Source organism: Cyprinus carpio, chromosome B8, assembly GCF_018340385.1.
Source record: "Cyprinus carpio isolate SPL01 chromosome B8, ASM1834038v1, whole genome shotgun sequence".
Taxonomy (NCBI): domain Eukaryota; kingdom Metazoa; phylum Chordata; class Actinopteri; order Cypriniformes; family Cyprinidae; genus Cyprinus; species Cyprinus carpio.
The window spans coordinates 5,685,600-5,705,127 of NC_056604.1; the positions used below are offsets into that span (position 1 = coordinate 5,685,600).

Consider the following 19,528-nt stretch of genomic DNA (forward strand, 5'->3'; position numbering starts at 1 on the left):
ATATTTGTGTTATCACAAAATTACACGACTACTGTGTTATCAGGCTGTTTTGGGCGTGTTTACTAAATGAGCTTAGTATACAGCGGATGAAAAATGAATTGGATTTTGTCAATCATATTTCAAAGCATTCTGTACAATTACTGACTCACCCATGCCATTTTAAAACTTATATTACATAATTGAATATTACGTAATATCCACGCTATGCACATCGTGTTTCTCTCAGATATATATATATATATATATATATATATATATATATATATATATATAGTGCAGTATATTCTGTCAGTATAAGAGGTCAAAATTAAACAAGTTTTTTTTACTCAAAATATCTACCTTCATTATGCTTATAGCCTACTGTCTAATTGCAGACAGTGTATAAAAATGCTTTTCGAATTTGTAAAGATTATTGAAGTGCATTTTACAAAGAAAATACTATTTGTGTTGCGTAAAAAAATTAGACATTTAATTAAATGGAATTTTATGTAAGCCTATACATTTTTTTTTTTTCACAGTTCACACTTTTCTCCTCAGAATTTTTTTTTCTCACAATTCTCGCAATTCTAATGATACAAAGTCAGAATTGTGAAATTAAAAAGTATCCAATTTTTCCTCAGAATATAGAGGTAAAAATAAATAGGCTTTTACGAGGTAATTTCTGAGGTAGGCTTATGTCAGAACTGTAAGATAAAAAGTCACCTCCTAATCTATGTTTTAATTCCGTGACAGTAACAGGCATCCAGTTACTTGCAGATGATTTTGTAATTATGAAATTTACAAGCAATTTTTGTGATCAGAGTGATCATTTTTTTTTCTATACCATTGTTTTCTTTCCATTGTAGAGTAGGCTATTATAGGCCTACTGAGGTAATATTAAACTTATATTCAACTCAATTCTACTGAGCAAACAAGCTGTGCTTCAAGCTGTAATCCGTTATTTTTGAGTGTCACCAGTGTTTTTTTGCTCATGTAATGTGAGTGGGAGCTGATTTCAGCTTTTGTGCTTCAGGACTAAACGCCCATCTGTTTCAGGCTCTGGGCAGAAATAGAGCAAAGTAGCTCAGCTAAACATAGTCAACAAACTTCTGCCAGCCGCAGCCCGGCTTAATATGGCAGCTGCGCTCTCCTGACAAACTGGCATTTGTCTTTAAAAACCAGTCTGAACCGCATGGGCATCATGACCGGCCCTCCTGCCCAACAGGTCTGCAGCAGACAACAACTGCGCCGCCAGGAAAAAATGATGTGGTTTGACTAAGATCTTCACTCAAACAGCCCTTATAAATATGCTCTGCAATGCAATGCTTATTATAGTGTCCTCAAGACTCTTTAATCCTGTAAGGTCTGACATGATTTTTTATTTTTTTTTCGGTTGGGGCGGTTTGGGGGGGGGGGGCTGCTGGTGGAAAATGGTAAGAATCTTAAAAAAAAATTGTTGCACATTTGATAAATCAGGCTCTTTTACGGCTCTCATAGTATATATACAGTACAGACCAAAAGTTTGGAAACATTACTATTTTTAATGTTTTTGAAAGAAGTCTCTTCTGCTCATCAAGCCTGCATTTATATGGTCAAAAATACAGAAAAACAGTAATATTGTGAAATATTATTACAACTTAAAATAATAGTTTTCTATTTGAATATACTTTAAAAAAATAATTTATTCCTGTGATGCAAAGCTGAATTTTCAGCATCATTACTCCAGCCTTCAGTGTCACATGTAACATCCAGTCTATCACATGATCATTTAGAAATCATTCTAATATACTGATTTATTATGAGTGTTGGAAACAGTTCTGCTGTCTAATATATTTGATGAATAAAAGGTTAAAAAGAACTGCATTTATTCAAAAAAAAAAAAAAAAAAATTCTAATAATATATATTCTAATAATATATTTTCTTTACTATTACTTTTTATCAATTTAAACACATCCTTGCTGAATAAAAGTATTGATTTTATTTAAAAAAAGAAAGAAAAAAAATTACTGACCCCAAATTACTGACCAGTAGTGTATATTGTTATTACAAAATATTTATATTTTAAAAAACATAGCTTCTTTTTTTTTTTTTTTACTTTTTATTAATCAAAGTATCCTAAAAAAGTATCACGTTCTGAAAAAAATATTAAGCAGCAGAACTGTTTACAACTTTGATAATGAATCATCATATTAGAATGATTTCTAAAGGATCATGTGATAATGATCCTAAAAATTCAGCTTTGCATCACAGAAATAAATGATAATTTAAAGTATAATAAATTTAAAAACAATTATTTTAAATTGTAATAATATATCACAATATTACATTGTTTTCTGTATTTTTGATCAAATAAATGCAGGCTTGATGAGCAGAAGAAACTTTCAAAAAATGTTTCTTGTTTTTATTTTTCAAAAGTAATGTTTCCAAACTTTTGGTCTGTACTGTATATATATATATATATATATATATATATATATATATATTTCTCCTTGGTCAGTGTTTGAGACAACAACAATAAAAAATTGCAGTGAGACATATTTCATGGAGTTAGTTTATTGCCATTTGTTGCTTTGACTTGGGCAGGTGGATCAGCACAAGATCACAGTGGTGGAGCATGAAGCCCTTCTAACATGAGAGGGATCCTGATAGATGGGACACTAGCACACACGGTACAGTTACCTTAGCTTTACTACTGTTAGAGTTAAAAATGGACAACCATGGTTACATCACAGTGTGTTACAAACCACAAGAATGAAAGACGTCAGTGAGATTATAACCAGGTCAACTGTGGAGTTTCAAGACAGTATCGTCACCCAAAGCTTTGGACTCTCTCATTAGATGGTCCTCTCGAGGTCTGATCATTTGGTTCTACTGGATCTTAAGATAAGATTGATTCTGAGATTGATTTAGCTGTGATTCTAATGTGCTGTTCACCGTTCCCTTTAAGGACGTTGTGAATATTTTTGCTCTCTATAGCTCGACAAATATTCAGCAAACCTTCAGTGCAAAGATACTGTCGAGAACATTTGGCAGAGCACAATAAATGACATAAAACATTTTTTCTTATTTTGTTAACATATTTTTTCTAGATAAACATTTCTACATGTAATCACTATTTAATAATCAATCTACTGACCAACCCAGGCTCTTATCTGAATGGAAAGAAGTGAATTTTTCTGATGGTGAAAATTAGTGATTGATTTGACCGATTCTTTCTTTGCAATTTGGCTTATTTCAAGGAATAGTTCACCCCAAAATAAAAAAAAATTAGCTGAAAATTTACTCACTGTAAGGCCATCCAACATATTGATGCTGTCAAATGGGTGCCATCAGAATAAAAGCTCAAAGAGCTGATCAAAGCATCACTATCGCAAAACTGAATTTAAAAACATCTCACGAACACACGTTTTTTTCACTTCACAAGATGTTAATTAATGGACTGGAGTCATGTGGATTACTTGATGTTTTTATCAACTGTTTGGAGTCTCATTCTGACGGCACCCATTCACTGCAGAGGATACATTGGTGATGTAATGCTAAGTTTCTCCAAATCTGTTCTGATGAAGAAACAAACTCATCTACATCTTGGATGGCCTGATGGTGAGTACATTTCCAGCAAGTTTTCATTTTTGTATGAACTATTCCTTTAACTGAAATTGGACTAAATGGTTAAAGATTAAGGCCTTTGGTAAACCAGTATCTCTAATTTTGAAGTGGTGAGGAGGTTAACTTAGTCCTCAGATGTCTAAGGGGCACTTAGATCATTTCATTATCACTACAGACAGTCATACATGTTCTATGGGAATGAATGGATGTGCCACTAAAATGGACATTCATATATATAAAAACCCATTTAAGGGGAAACTGCTGAATGTTTTTTTTGTTTTTTTTTATGGAAATGTTCTAGTGTTCCTCAAAACCATAGACCGTCTCCAATTTAGATGTTCAATGAAAACCAAATCGAGCTGGATTCTGGGTGGTCAGCAGAAAATACTGGAGTTTTACACACACAATCTAAAACATTTAACAACTGCAGCACTTGATATTTCAAATAAAACAAAGTTTGTGTGCTTTCTGTCTCATATACCTCCCGGCAACTGCTTTGCAGTTGTATCTTAGTATCACTAAGAATTCTCCATGTAATCATCTTTATCAAAAGTACATACAGCATCAAACGTTAAAATATAACACACAAATATCAATATATATTTATATGCATATAAGCAAAATAATAGCCTTCACAAAATAAATCTCTGATTTATTTTACAGTATGTAAATCACAAGAAGAAAAAAAAATTCTAACACGATTAAAAAGTGCTAGCAGATTATTTTACAACAATGTGCAAATGTATTCTGAAGCCTTACATTATGTAGTCTAATTTGTATATTCTGATTAAATCTAAGATGTCACAATGATTTAGTGTTTGAGCTGATAATCTACAGGGCAGAATTCCCACAGGTCAGAATCAGGCCAGTTTGTCTTGGTTTAATCTTGGCTATTTGTCTATGGGTTCTCAATTAAGACAAATAAAGGCAAAGTTTGGCAACTATGTGTCAAAAACTGCAATGTGTTTACAGCAAAACAACAGAGATCAAGATCTCCTCTTGGATATTTAGTGTTCTGCACTTGACATTGGCTAAAAAAAACAAAAAAAAACACTTGCCTCTACCAGGTGGAAAACATTTTAAATTGTGTTTTCAATCATCGTTGTCTTTTCATTTATCTCTTATATTCCTACTACTACCTGTAGTTATTGAATTGTTAGTTAAAGCTAGAGGAATCTTTATGATAATATGCATTTCTGTGAAACTTTACAATGTTTTATTTGCTTTTTGCATTTTTAAAAAAAAAAATAACTTCCATTACGTTTCCATTATGATTTAAAATCTTAAACTAAAAATCTTAGAGATCATATTAATACTGGCACTCAAAATATAGAACTGAAACTAAAATTGTAAACTAATTAAAGTCAGCATGAAACGTAGCTTGAAGCCCATTTGAATTTAGTTCTTTCATGACAGCTCTCGGAGGGACTGGCTTGGTAATGTACATGACAATGTTAATGTTTTTGGTCTTGGAGGAATAGATCTGCTACACTGCTACTGACAATACATCCACAACATGCTGCTGTCAGCATGTAAGAAATATTGCTGCTGCAAATATAACATACATGAAATAACGCCCCATATAGCATACATGAATCACCTCATAGCAGATCTATACAGGTGGAGCTGGGGAAGGTGGAGGGTTTCTGAAGCAAGCTGCAACTGCTACGGTAAGCCCTAGTTATATATTTGAATGCTGAGCAGCGAGCTCATTGACTACCGATACAGGAGAGAACCAATCAGCTGTGCCATGTGATGACGACATTAGAGTTTCATGCCAGAACTCTGTATTAAAGTGATGTTATTCAGAGTAAAACCACATAAATGATTAATTGCATTGTGAAAAATTGATGTTTCATGTTGACTTTAACCATTCAATCTTTAACCAAATGCAACTTTTGGTTCACAGGCACCTTAGAAAAGTGCCACTTCTTCAGTTGAAATCCTGCATGTGTCTGCTAAAAACTCTCTAGATGTTTCCAGACATGTGCAGGATAGATCGAGCACACAGTACATTTCAGATGAACTAGGAAGATATTGATTTTATTTATGGCAACCAAAACCATCTCCTGACAAGTCTAAGCAGAGATGGGAAGTCATGCTTTGTTTGGCACTTACAGTAAACGCTGTGATATCACGCACCAGGAATTGAGGTCACCTGTCTCAAATGAAGACACATAAAAAGAAAGCTATGGAAATGATTTTTCATCATTTGGCAACTACATGTGGCCTTATTGACATGAAATCTGCAAAGACACACTTAGTTTGATTGTTAAATCTGTATCTCTGTTTGCTGATCAGTTAAATGCAACACTGTTTATTGAAGTGTACATTGTTTTAATTTACATATGCATGAATTTGAGATTATTGTGTGTGTATGTGCGTATTGGGCCAATTTAAGTCAAGGATGCATTTGTAAACATTTTTCCCCATTTGCTTCATTTTAACCATGTGCTTCTTGCTCAGATTTGATTGTTGTGTCAGTGCAAACGTTCAGGAAAGTGGCCTGTGGGAATTCTGCCGCTCTGTGAAATAATGTTATAGGCTACACTATACTGTCCCCTCCAAAGGCATGCTGATTTTGCCCTGCAAATCTTGATATCTGCAAGTAACTTTGCACATCATTTTTCTTAAAAATCATGTATATAGTTTGCCGTTTCAACCGGTGGAAGAGGAAGAGCATCTGCTAGAGGATCTGTAGTATGAAACAAAAATAACCGTCAATTTCCATCAGCTGTTTTAAGACTAAGATGATGCAGAATTCCATCAAATGGCAAAAAAAAAAAAAAAAATCTTCAACCAGCTTGGCTTAGGAGGGTTGTCTTAGGATTTCCCTTTGACCTACATAACACTCTCAAAAATGATCACCTTGTTCTCCTCCGTTCCAGGAGACAGAGAGGCCAGGCTTTTAATGTCAGTGTCGGGGGCCATGTATTCGAGGTGATGGCCTCCCCACACTGGTTTGGTCAGATTTTCCCAACGCTGCAGGAAAAACGAAACACATAATGATTTGAAGCAGCTCATGTAGTCCTAATGTATGCATTCTGAATAAAATCAAGCTAGTTTAGAGAAGACAATTACAAGTCATTTATTGTAGCTGTGAGAATTGCGATTAATGACAATCAAACTAAGCTTTGTGTCAATAAATCTGTACTGACGTTTCCATTTAGTGTGTCAGTAGGTTTTCCTGTTATCCCACATTATTTTCAAAGACTGACAGAGTTAACGTGCAAATGATGGATTACAGTTATTTCTAAATCAGACCTAGATTTATTAGTTGTACGGTTGTTCTTTTGCATGGTTTTCAGTAGCAGAAGCAGTAATAAAATACAAAAATTAGACTAAAAACTTTATACATTTTTTACGTTTTGAGAAACTGTAAATGACATAAATACACAATAAAACACAAATCAAAATTACTTAAAAAAAACTTAATTTGTTACTATGATTTGTTAAATTGTTCCTTAATTTTAGGACAATTAAAATTATAATTCATATGAGGTAATGCAGTAGTACAACATGTCTATTTAATTACGAGTTAAAAAAAAAAAAAAATCACTACTAAAATTGATAAAAACTTACAAAAAAAAATATATTTTAATAATAATAATAATAAATATTAATTTATAAAGTAAAAATAATATGTTAGTAGAAAATTATTAAATTAATAATAATAAATAAAATAAAACATAAAATGAAGCTAAAAATAAATATAGAAAAAACTTACTAAAACCTAAACCAATTAAATCATAAAATCTAAAAACAAAAGCTACTATAATAGTATAAATAATACTAAAACAACACAATAAAGCTCAACAAATGAAATATCAGCAGAGTTACACTAACCTCCATATTTACATTTCTTGTTTACTGCGATGCAGTTTGAGAAATAATAATCTGATTGATTTTAGTCTGACTGAGCAAATTTCCCTCTGGCCTGTATCCTTATATAGATATTAGCATATTTTCCTAGTGTCATCCTCAAAAATGGCTAAACCCCAAAATAACATTTAGTTTTCCTTCCTTAAAAAGTAACGGAATGCCTCACTGCACTATAAAATGCGCGAGATTAATCACAATTACTGTTTAATTTGACTGACAGCCCTATTATTTTCCATTTCCTCCAGCCTCCTGCACTAGTTTTCCTACACAAACATGCCACAGACCTCATCTGTATTCAGTATTCAGTGTGTGTTTGAAAGCAAACATTGAGGGGGTGAAGCATTGTGGTCTATCTGCAGAGGAATGACAACCATTAGCCTAGTTACTATAAATACACACATCGCTTTCTCATGAGTAATTCTGATGCTTTTCAGTGAGGTAACTGACCCATAGTCCAACTCCAATGCATCGACAGCTACAATAAACTGCTGTTTTTGGACTTTGTTTTTGAGGCCGATACTCAGAATTTGAATGATGCACATAAACAAAGCTACTCGTTCAATGCTCTCCACACCTCTTATGTGTTGGCTAATGGAGCAGTGGTTTGAATAGGATGAAATGGTGCAAACCTCTCTGAATGTTCCCTTGGCTCCAGAGAGCTTGTACACAAGGCTAACGGGGATACAGAGCATGGAAGAGAGAGCCAGACACCATCCGATCACCTCTCCCCACCACGGGTACACATACACATTGTTGTAGGTCAGAGGCTTGTAGTTCAGCAGGTGAAATAGGAAGATACCCTGAAGACGTAAAGAACATCTAATTGAATAATGCAGGAGCATATTTCTGAACGTTTTGTAAATAGTTCTTATTTTTTGTGGTGATTGATGATGTTGTGTTTTTTTGAAAAGAAGAAAAAACATGTTTTTTTGGGGCTGTATAAATTTGTTACAATGTCTGTGTTGTGGGTCGAATTGACCTCCTTGGTTTCCATGCAATTTGTCAACTATTAAAAAAAGTTGTTTAAAAACATTTATTTATTTTATTTATTGTATTACTTGTTAAACACTTAAATATGAAATATAGTCATATATATAAATGACTCAATGTTTATTCGAAACTGAAAACATTCATTTTTTTTTCGTTAGTTTTTTGGATCTCAATTACAAGAAAATTACACATTTATAAAACTGCAGTAGTAGTACTAATTGTAAAAAAAGGTTACTTACACTAAGCACAATTAATTTTAGATACCAGGGTTATTATAGTTCACTAAAACTTAAACTAAAACATTTTTCATTACTTGAAATAAAAAATAAACTTCTTTTATGTCATTATCTCATTTTCAGTTAGTTCATCTTGATATTGAAAAAATACCTACAAGTAAAAATGAAATTAACATTATAAAAAAAAGAAACATAGAAAAAAACTATTTTTAATTACTAAAACTTTAACGAGAATTAAAATGAAAACAGAAATATATTGAAAAAAACTATAATAGTACCTCAATGATACTAAAATAACAATATTCAGATTATTATATCAACTTTTTTGTGTGTCTGTGCAGCTTATTTTGAACAAAAACAAGCTACAACAGAGGTTTTCTGTTTTTACATGAATCTTTTTCATAGTGTTGTTTTTTGGTAAATTGCACGGAAACCAATGGGGCTCAATTTGAGTTTGAGAAGCATTAAATGGCATAAATATTGACAGGCGTAACTATTTTTAAAATGCATGAACAGGTGGGAGTATTTTCCAGCACTCACCATGCAAACACATGGAGTTATAAAGGACCAGCACCACTTCATCCACGGGAATGGCCGGTAACCGATCATACGGGCAATATCGTCCATGAACCTGTCAGCACCTGCACACAGCGGCATGAAGTCAGCGCTCTTTTGGGTGTGTGTGGGATTACAGCAGTGTTACTGTCAGCACAGTGTGCTACAAGCTGTTCTTATAAGAGAAATGCCTACAGTACTCATGATAAACTGATGAGACGAGAAGAGAATGGAAAAACAGCTGCAAGAAGAGATTCTCACCATAAACCCACGCGACAACCACGCATTCCCAGAATGCTTGCCACAGTAGGGTCATTCCACTGGCTGAGTAGTAGTCAAAAAGCTGGAAGACGTACATCCCTCCCTGTAAACACAAATTAATATGAAACTTTTACTTCATAAATGCCTCACAATCAGTCATGTTGTTTTCATGTTGTTGGAGTTGGTATGATTTTTTTTTTTTTATTCTTGAAAAAAATTATATTATGCCAGTCAAAGCTGCATTCATTTGCAGTAAAAATATTGTGAAATATTGTTAGAATTTTATTAAACGGTTTTCGTTTTGAATATATTTTAAAATGTAATTTATTCCTGTGATCAAAGCTGAATTTTCAGCATCATTACTCCAGTCTTCAGTGTCACATGATCCTTCAGAAATCATTCGAATATGCTGATTTGCTGTTAACAACTTTTATTTTTAATAACTATCAATGTTAAATTCCGTGATGCATCTTTTGATACATAAATATTAAGTTCAACGGAACAGCATTTATTTCGAGAATTAAAACTAAATATTATATGAGCCTTGTTTTATATCCATATCATATGAGATTTGCACTTTCAGAATTTAGGACAGAAACACAAACCCTGACTTATAATTTTGTTATTTTCAAGCAATAAATAAATGACATTTTATAAAACAAAAATATGCCATAATGGAGGTTGCAACTACAAAATGTTGATTTTTAGTTATTGAAATAATTATATTCCTATTATTTTCCCATAATCAAAAAATTATGTGTGATGAATGTTGTTTCATGTTGTCTTCACAACAGTTTGTCACCTTCATCTGTGTTAGAAAAACATGAATTAATCAATATCACAAATGCTACTTGTCAGGTTATTTTGGCTTTGATTCTTTGAAGTCTCCTAGTGTAAAGCTTTGAGTCACTGTGAGCTTTATGAGCCACGTCACTCCCACATACAGCAGCAATTATGACTGAAGAAAGCTCAGCCTCTGACTGAGAGGGTGATGATCTAATACCCAGAGAAAGGACTTGTGACAAACCATTATATTCTTATCTGACTAATGGCGAGCCACACGACTGATGCTGATATTCTCACAGCTGATGAAGGGGTGTTTCATTAAGAGGACTCACCTGTGTAACCATGGAGAGATCTATAATGAAGCATAATAAACAGCAGATCGCCACAGCAATTTCGCGCTGATAGCGCATGTAATACTTTCCAGGGAAAAGATCAAGAATGCCAGTTACGAAACCCTCCACACCAACAAACTGCAGAGAAAAAAACAGTGGTCAAATGTGTTATTAATGGGCTCACTTCAAAATCAAACTCAAAACATTTTCAGTTGCATGGTGATATTTTAATCAAAAACACACAAGAGCAGTTCTCCAGCAAATGAAAGGAAAATGTCATCTCACAACTGAAACAAAAACAGCTTTGAGATTCAAGTTAGATTTAATAATTTCCACATTTGGAACTTCAGATTCATGGCAGTGTTATTCTACTGTTATAGTTTTTATTAATATTCGGAATTATTTTTTTCTTTTTAATTTTCATTTTAGTTAAAGTTTTGGTAATTTGGTTTTGCATTTTTTAATTCTTTTTTTAAAACATCTATTTTTTTTATCATTTTTATTTTAGTTTTAGTTTGTTTTATAATTTCTTTTATTTCAGTTATGTTTCTTATGTTTAAGTTATGTTTCTTACTAATGATAATTATATTTAAACTAAAAAAAGTTTTGTTTTAGTTTTAATAATATACTTAGAAAATATTTAGAAAAAAATGCCACTGACATGCTATTATTATTATTATTACAGTATAAGTTTGTAGATAAATATTTTTATAAATACTAAAATATTAATAAAAAATATTAAGTCAGTTGATACATTTTTCTTGATCTGATGGCATTAAAAAATATATATATTTATCTTAAAAGCAGTATTCAAATACATCTCCATCAATGTTTTGAAAATATTTTTAGATTTTATTATTTTTTTAATTTATATTTATATTTTTATTATTTATATTTTTATTTTACAGATTTTACAGAATAATTTCACAGATTTCCGTGGGTGGCATTTTAAACTTTGGCCATTCATATCATATAAAAACCACACACGTGATCCTTTAAATGTCTGCATGTGAGCTGACCTGACTGTCCAGTCCCAGCAGTAGCAGCATGACGAAGAATAGGGCAGCCCACACCGGAGCCACGGGCATCAGAGAAACGGCTTTAGGGTACGCTATGAACGCCAAACCAGGGCCTGGGGGGAGAAGAGGAACATGAGAAACGTATCACCATGGGCTACAGGCTGCCCGCATCTCAGACACACATACATACGTACAGCACCAACAGAACAGAGAGAGACAGAACTCAATCAGAGAGAAAGAGAGAGAATGAGTAGAGAATGAGAGATAGAAGCACCTGGATGAAGTGAAACGAAGTGAGAGCTCGTGGAAAAAAGGGGTGCAGCGAGTTGAGTTTTCCTACTGTTTATTGTTTTTTATTGCTCCTCTATATCGTTCAATTCAGTCGAATGCTTTTACCGGAGATGAGCTGTAATGTCGTGTTTAGGCAGCGTATCGTTAGCGGCATGTAAGTGCATGCTAACATCAAGGCCTTCTAAATTGTTAGTCATTTGCCATAATACTATTATATCACAGCACACAAGTCCACACCTTCACATATTTTTAGTATTTAATTTATTCCACTGATGCTGTTTGTAATGTTTTTCATAATAAAAGTGCCGCTGTTTAGTTCATTATCATGGTAAATGGTTTGTTTTGCCTTTATGACTTCTATGTATGCACCCTCTTTGCATGTGAAATGAAAAGCGAAGTTTAGCTGCGCTCACTCGCATTATTTTTATTTTTTTAGCTGCTCCATCCATCAAAAATAGCCTGAATTGCACTGTGATCAATTTATAAGACATTCCGCATGGAAATGAGCCGCTCATACTGATCAGAAATTATCAGGGATCTGGTTAAAAAACAAACTTTTGTCTAAAGTTGAGATTCTTCTGCTATACACAACAGGATCAACACAGGGTTTAATGTATTAGCTATACACTTGACTCTAGTTAGCACTTTATGCATTTAAGAACAATAATATATTTCATACTTTGTCAGTATTTCATTACTGTGACCAGAGCGCCATGTTCTAGAGTGTCAATTGATGCTTCAGACATGTGTTGAAATATTATTATTAATATAATAATACTGTTATGGTAATATTATGTCATTAGTTTTTTTACTAAACATTTTTTATAGATAATACAATTTGAATACAAAAATATCTTAAAAAAAAATCAGTGGATATGTTATGTTTTCTTGATTAAAGTATTTTTTGTAATCTTAAAACCAGTAATCAAAGACATTTCCATCAATGTTCTGATAAAAATTTCAGAGATCATTTTAGATTTTACTGAATAAATTAACAAATTCTATTCTATGTGTGGCATTTCAAATATTAAAGGTGCACTAAATGATTTTTGAAAAACACTTTTGACCACACCATCGGACCGAGTCCCAAAACACACTTATAGCCAATCAGCAGTAAGGGGGCGTGTCTTGCAATGATAGCGAGAAGAGAGCGCTCAATTTGAGTGCACAGGACAGATATTAGTAGATCAACTACAGATAGAGAGAGATGGCAGATAAAAAAGAGGAAAATATCAGAGAAACAAACCATTAAAAATAAGGGTTACGATCAGGCTAGAGGTAGGACCCGCGTAAATATCGGAGCAGCTTTCCAGCGGTGGAAAGAACTCAAGGAGCGGGAAGGCCTGGAATCGGACGCCGATGTTGCATTGTATTTTTCCTTCTTGATAGTTGAGTAACGTTGTATTTGCATCGCTTCGCAAGACTTATTTGTTGGCTTTTGTTTGAATATGCTTGTGTCATCTTCACTTGTTTCTGCGATCGTTGTTGCTATGGTTGTGTACGTATGTGTGGGGCGGAGATTTCAAAATAGGGGCGAGGTCCTGTTGGGGTACAAGCATGTTTGTTTTGGTGCTTTCAAATATCAACATTGTTTGGCAAAAATCGCTTAGTACACCTTTGATATCGTAAAAAGCCCTCACACATCATTCTTAAAATGTTTTCAAGTGAAGACCATAAAAAATATGCTTCAGTCGCTGATTTGTAATGTTGAGATCCTTCTGCTACAGAAGATTCTGCTATAGAGATTCTACAGAAACAGTACATGCTTTAACATTTTCTATATATTTTACTCTAGCTCTATGGGTATAATAGTATATATCATACTTCATCAATATTGCATTACTGTGACTGAACGAGTCATATATATAAACGACTCAACGTTTATTCGAAACTGAAATCTTTCAAGGAAATATTATATCAACTGATGCTTCAGACATATGTTGAAATAGTATTGTTATTAATTTATGGTAATTTTACAGTATTAGTTTATAGATAACATACCTATCATAAATAAAATGTGAATAAAAATATTAAGTAGTCAGTGTTTTAACTTTCCTTAATCTGATAGCAATTGCGAAAAATGTACAACATATACTGTATATATGTTTACTGTTGCAATCTTGAAAGCAGTTATCAAATACATCTCCATTAACGTTCTGATCATTTTAGATTCTATTTTTGAATAATCTTAACAAGTTTCTATGGGTGGTAGGGGTGGGTGATATACCAGTAGAAATTTTGGCAGTTACATGTGACGTTACTGTGCTACATGTTGACGAAAACTTATCGTTTGTAAGCATTGCGTTTAAAAACAAGTGATTTTAAGCCATTTAAACACAATCTGCTGCGAAAAAGACCTCATTTCGCTGTATGTGCACGCTGTCTGAGAGAGTTATTTTTGCCGATTTATAGACCTTGAATGGTTAAATACACACTTGAAATGCCGTCTTTGCAAGCATCCTCATAAACACAGTAAGTCTTAAGTGAAGGCAAACACCTGAGAAAGAAAACGTGTAAAAGTATATTGGATCTGGGCGGCTCTTAAAGTGACAGCAGTCAAATATTCCTGCTGTCTTTCATGTTAATCAAACAACAAAAGAGAGAAAATCTCTCACTGCTCGACTAAATCACTTTCGTAACTTTAATAAGAATAAATGCATATTAAATTTACACAGTGAAGAATATGTAGTGTTTTTATACATTTAATTACTTTATGCAATATATGAAGCATTTTTATTTAATTGTTCTACTGTAGGTTTTTGTCCTATTGCTTGTAATTAGTTTCTTATTCTTATTTGATTGCTGACTGTTTACTTGTCTTCAGTGAGATATATCAACAAACAACTAAACCATATCATGATATATATTGTTATCAGATCGTAATATATGGGTGAAATTTTATCCTTGCAATTATTATAATAGAAGAATCAAACACCTTCTGCGTAAAGATTTTTTATGTGAAGACTATTAAAATAAGCTTTAGTGCTGATATCAAACATTGACATTCTTCTGCTACACACAACAGGATCAGCACATTTTACATGCACTAGTTAGCTCTTGGAGTTTAGGATTTACAAACTTGGTGTTTAGGAATAATCAGATTGTCATTATTAAATTACTGTGACAGGACAGGCCAAGTTACAGGCGTCACTGATGTGTTTACATTCAAAAAATGCTTCAGTACTTTCAGTAAATGCTCTTTTTTAGCTATGTTCCTAAAGTTTTCATAGAAAATATGAAAACATAATTTAAAATTAAATTTCTCATTACATGACCCCTTTAAGGACTAGTAGAGGTGGGATATTTTTGTATTACCAGTTGATAACTAACAACTAGGCCTGATTTATGACAAATGGAGCAAGATCCAGGCAAATGTAATGGAAATACATGGTCAAGAGCCAAAAGAGAGACGTGTCTTATATTAACATCAAGCGACTATTTGGAGAAGGTTAGGGCTAGATGTTAGCGTTTTTTATCATGTTGGGGTTAAAGGAGGCGTTGAGTGCCGGCGGTTTTCATTTTTTCCACACGCTGGCTTTGTCTCTTAAGATGGATGAGCCTAATTGTGGAATGAGGCTAGGCTACGCTGTGCATGTCGGGCCTGCCCTGCCTGTGCGGCAGACGGTCGTAGGTGCTGACTTTAGGGCTGGGCTGTAGTAGAGGTGTAAATGCTAACATTAGATATCAGAGGTTTACCTGCGTTGGCAGACTGCTCCAGGACCCCTCTTGAAATCGAGATGTGCACATCTCAAGAGGCAAAGTTCCTGGTTAAATAATCCTTAAATTAATACTTAAATAAAGCCAAAATATAGATATAGAGATATAAGTAAATGAATATGAATCACAAGATATATATAGAACGGGACTGAAGACAATCAAGGAAAACTAGTCAAAGCATCAAATTTATGATGGGGAATCTGGTTCGCTTTCGAACTGTAACTGTCATCCGATTGTGTGCTGCAGGAAAATAAAAAAATTAGAAAAAGCCACAAACAATGTGGCATTGGTTTTCTTTTTTAAAATCGTCTGGAAGTACAGCACATCACAACCCACTCAGACATCACGACACAAGCACACGGACACAGAAAGCCTCATTTAGACCTCGAGATCTATTTCTAAACATCACACTGACACAGACAACACACTAGAAGACAAGGACCAACACACACAATCACACAGATGAGATTCACACACACTCGCACTCATTCCTACACATGTACATTCAAAACATGTCTACGTGTGTGTGTGTGTGTATGTGTGCATTCTTGATGATTTCTTAAAGGGGCCATATCATATTTTTTCCCCTGAGTTCTGTTTGTAATGTTTTTTGTGCCAAAAACATATTTTAGTTTTTTTATATTTTATTTCATTTTTAAAAAACATGCGGGCAATCATATTTAAGGTTTCTGACGTCTGAAATCCAAGCATTCCAAATAAAATAAAAGCTGCCTCTTCCAAGTAACGCAGTATTATATATATTTTATTCACTTAATTAAAATTAGAAATGTTAAGTTTCTTTTATTTCAGATAACATTTAATTTATTGACTTGAATAAGGTATCTACTTCTGAAACCAGAAACAATGATTACTTCATTGAGAAATAATTGCAACCTACACTCAATTTAGTTTGTTAATATTTCAATTAATATTAAACTTAATTTGGCATCATGGTAAGCTGACTGAAAAGAGCAAGGACATGCGATTCCTCATGATTTGACCCCTTTAAAGCATGCAGTACATTGGTATGTTAACCCCAACATGAATGAGCAGAGATCTGATTAAAATTCATTCATTTCAAGGACGTGAGGGTCACTTTGTATGAAGTTTATGGGATCTTACCAGGTCATTTAAAAATATTATCTCTTCATAGTCATTTAGTCTTGCTGCATAGTGTCTCCTTCAGGCCAAGAACACGTTGTCCTTTACTGAGCCTCACAAACCAGTGCACTGCGTCTGCGCCGCGAGCTCAACTGAGTCTGAAATGACAGTACTAATTCACCATGCAGGGGTAAGGGTAAAATACCACTAGCACTAAATGGAGCTCTGCTACAAGCTGTACGATTTTAAACCCGGACTACCCAGATTTATCTACCCACGGTTTCTTCATACCTAATTCATAAGCTTAGCTAAACTACATTTAATTTCCATTTCTGGGGCTAACTTTAGTTTGAATTAAAATTTTACACAAAAGGTGAATTATGATGTAGTTCAATCATTTTACTGATTCTGTAGATTTAAATTCTGTTAAATGCACATGCTACAGATGATGGGTAGATGAATCAGTAAATATGAAAGTATCAACAAAGTCTTTAGTTCAGAATATAACATGATGTTCACATCTTTTAACCACCAAATTGTAAAATTATATCTGTTACAAAAAATTATGCTTATTAAAATAAAAGTTATATAAAGTGTGTGTGTGTGTGTGTGAAATTTAATATAAATTTCTAAGTCAACATTTTCAAACAAATTGCAAGTAACACTTTAAATAAACATGCAATTTTAAAGCAGAAATAATTAAATAGTATTCTCTTTTAAAATGTACTCTTGTGATCTTTATTTGTTTAAGCTTTATTTACAAAAAAAATAAAATATTTATTTTGCATGAAGAGGTTGGCTAAAAAAAAAAAAAAAACAATTATAAAAAAAATGACTAACCATCTAGATTTATGATCACTGTACTTGATGAAAACAGTACAGAAAATATGTGACCCTGGACCACAAAACCAGTCTTATGTTGCTGGAGTTTTTTTTTTTTTTTTTATAGCAATAGCCAAAAAAACATTGTATGGGTCAAAATTATCGATTTTTCTATTATGCCAAAAAACATTAGGATATTAAGTAAAGATTTTTGTAATATTGTATTGATATTTTGTAAATTTCCTACTGTAAATATATCAAAACTTAATTTTTGTTTTGTAATACGCATTGCTAAGAATTTATTTGGACAATTTCAAAGGTGATTTTCTCAGTATTTTGAATTTTTTGCACCCTCAGATTCCAGAGTTTCAAATAGTTGTATCTCAGCCAAATATTGTCTCAACCTACTAAACCATACATCAATGGAAAGCTTATTTATTCAGCTTTCAGATTATGTATAAATCTCAATTTCAAAAAATTGACACTTAAGACTGGTATTGTGGTTCAGGGTCACATTTAGGGATTTGCTTTCCCTACATTTATAGTGTGCACTCATATGCATTTTTCTTCATGCAACAGCCTTTAGCAAGACATTTCTGTAAAAAGACATGAATTTACTGACAATCTTATAGGACGGTCATGTTATGTACAGATTATTAGTGATAGCTTGAGTGACAGAAAGCCTTCGTCTGGTGTTCACACTTTAAATGTGAAACATGTAGGCCTATGTGTTATGAACTAACACGTCTGCATGCGTGAGCGTCACACAAGAACATGTGGGGCGTTAAATTTCATGCCGCATACTATTAATGTAGTCTGTGATGCCTGTTCATTTCTATCATGAATTATCAGGATTTCACTTTTATAATTATTCAATTCCAATATCAAGGCATTATATTTTGGGAATTATATATTTCTCAGTGTTTCAGGACACAGCAAACGGGAAGAAGAATGTACTAATTGTGATGTCGAAAAACTCACAAACATACACACACCTGCATTCAGAACAGACACAGACACTCTCTCTCTCTCTCTCTCACACACACACACACACACAATCCCACACAATACAAAAAATAATGAGTGACATACAGTTGTTAATTCATGAACCGTTATGCTATTTACCATTAGAAACTCAAGCACACACACACACACACACACACACACACACACACACACACACACACACACACACACACACACACACACACACACAAATAAAACAAACTGCTAATTGTCTGGTCCCTTTCACAGTAATATGACTAAGAGCAGATAGCATTGTGTATAAACATGATCTTCATTTATATTCTGCTTTCAATTATATTGTCAAACCAACAATAAATATTTACAGTAATACACAATAAAAGCCACATATCAAATTGCACTGAAATTCATTTACTGTATAATATCATCATCATCATATCACATGTTCATGACTCACACAATGCATGTTTCATTCATTTTCAGCAGATCATTCTTGAATTAAATATGGATTTCATAAATGATTTACAAGAACCAGCCCCAGGTCAAAAATGCATTCACTTATGTGCACTAAAAACAAGTGAAAGTGAATTATTAAACACCTGCATTAAGGTGCATGTTGTTTCAGGGCTGGCAGACACGTAAATATGCTTTATAAATATACATTTGTTTGTCTTACCATCCAAAATAGTACATAATCTGTCATCTGTAATGAAGTAAATGACTGTAGACTCTTACCTGATTCAGCCACTTTAGAGATGTCCACACCTTGCTCGGACGCCATGAAGCCTAAGATGGAGAAGACCACGAAACCAGAAAAGAAACTGGTGCCACTATTAATCAGAGCCAGAACAAAAGCATCCCTGAGAACAAAAGGAAACACAGACATTAACTGTTGTGGCATCTTTATTTAAATCCAGTCAGATGGTTATGTAACACATTAGATATAATGCATTATAATGTCATCAT

The 19,528-nt window shown here is 33.3% G+C and overlaps 1 protein-coding gene across 2 annotated transcripts in view; it reads right to left on the minus strand.

Moving 5' to 3' along the window:
• Positions 1-5,250: 5,250 nt before the first annotated feature.
• Positions 5,251-19,528, minus strand: part of LOC109076703 (sodium- and chloride-dependent creatine transporter 1-like) — a 32,764-nt gene continuing 18,486 nt past the window's right edge. The window contains exons 7-14 of one of the 2 annotated variants that reach the window (XM_042729355.1): positions 19,298-19,422; positions 11,648-11,760; positions 10,629-10,766; positions 9,511-9,613; positions 9,235-9,335; positions 8,098-8,268; positions 6,455-6,568; positions 5,251-6,281 (exon numbers count right to left, since the gene is read on the minus strand). In XM_042729355.1, the coding sequence (XP_042585289.1) occupies positions 6,273-6,281; positions 6,455-6,568; positions 8,098-8,268; positions 9,235-9,335; positions 9,511-9,613; positions 10,629-10,766; positions 11,648-11,760; positions 19,298-19,422 (874 nt within the window). In that variant the 3' untranslated portion in view covers positions 5,251-6,272. Of the gene's footprint in view, positions 6,569-8,097; positions 8,269-9,234; positions 9,336-9,510; positions 9,614-10,628; positions 10,767-11,647; positions 11,761-19,297; positions 19,423-19,528 lie in introns of both variants that reach the window. The other variant, XM_042729354.1, reaches the window with a different exon arrangement.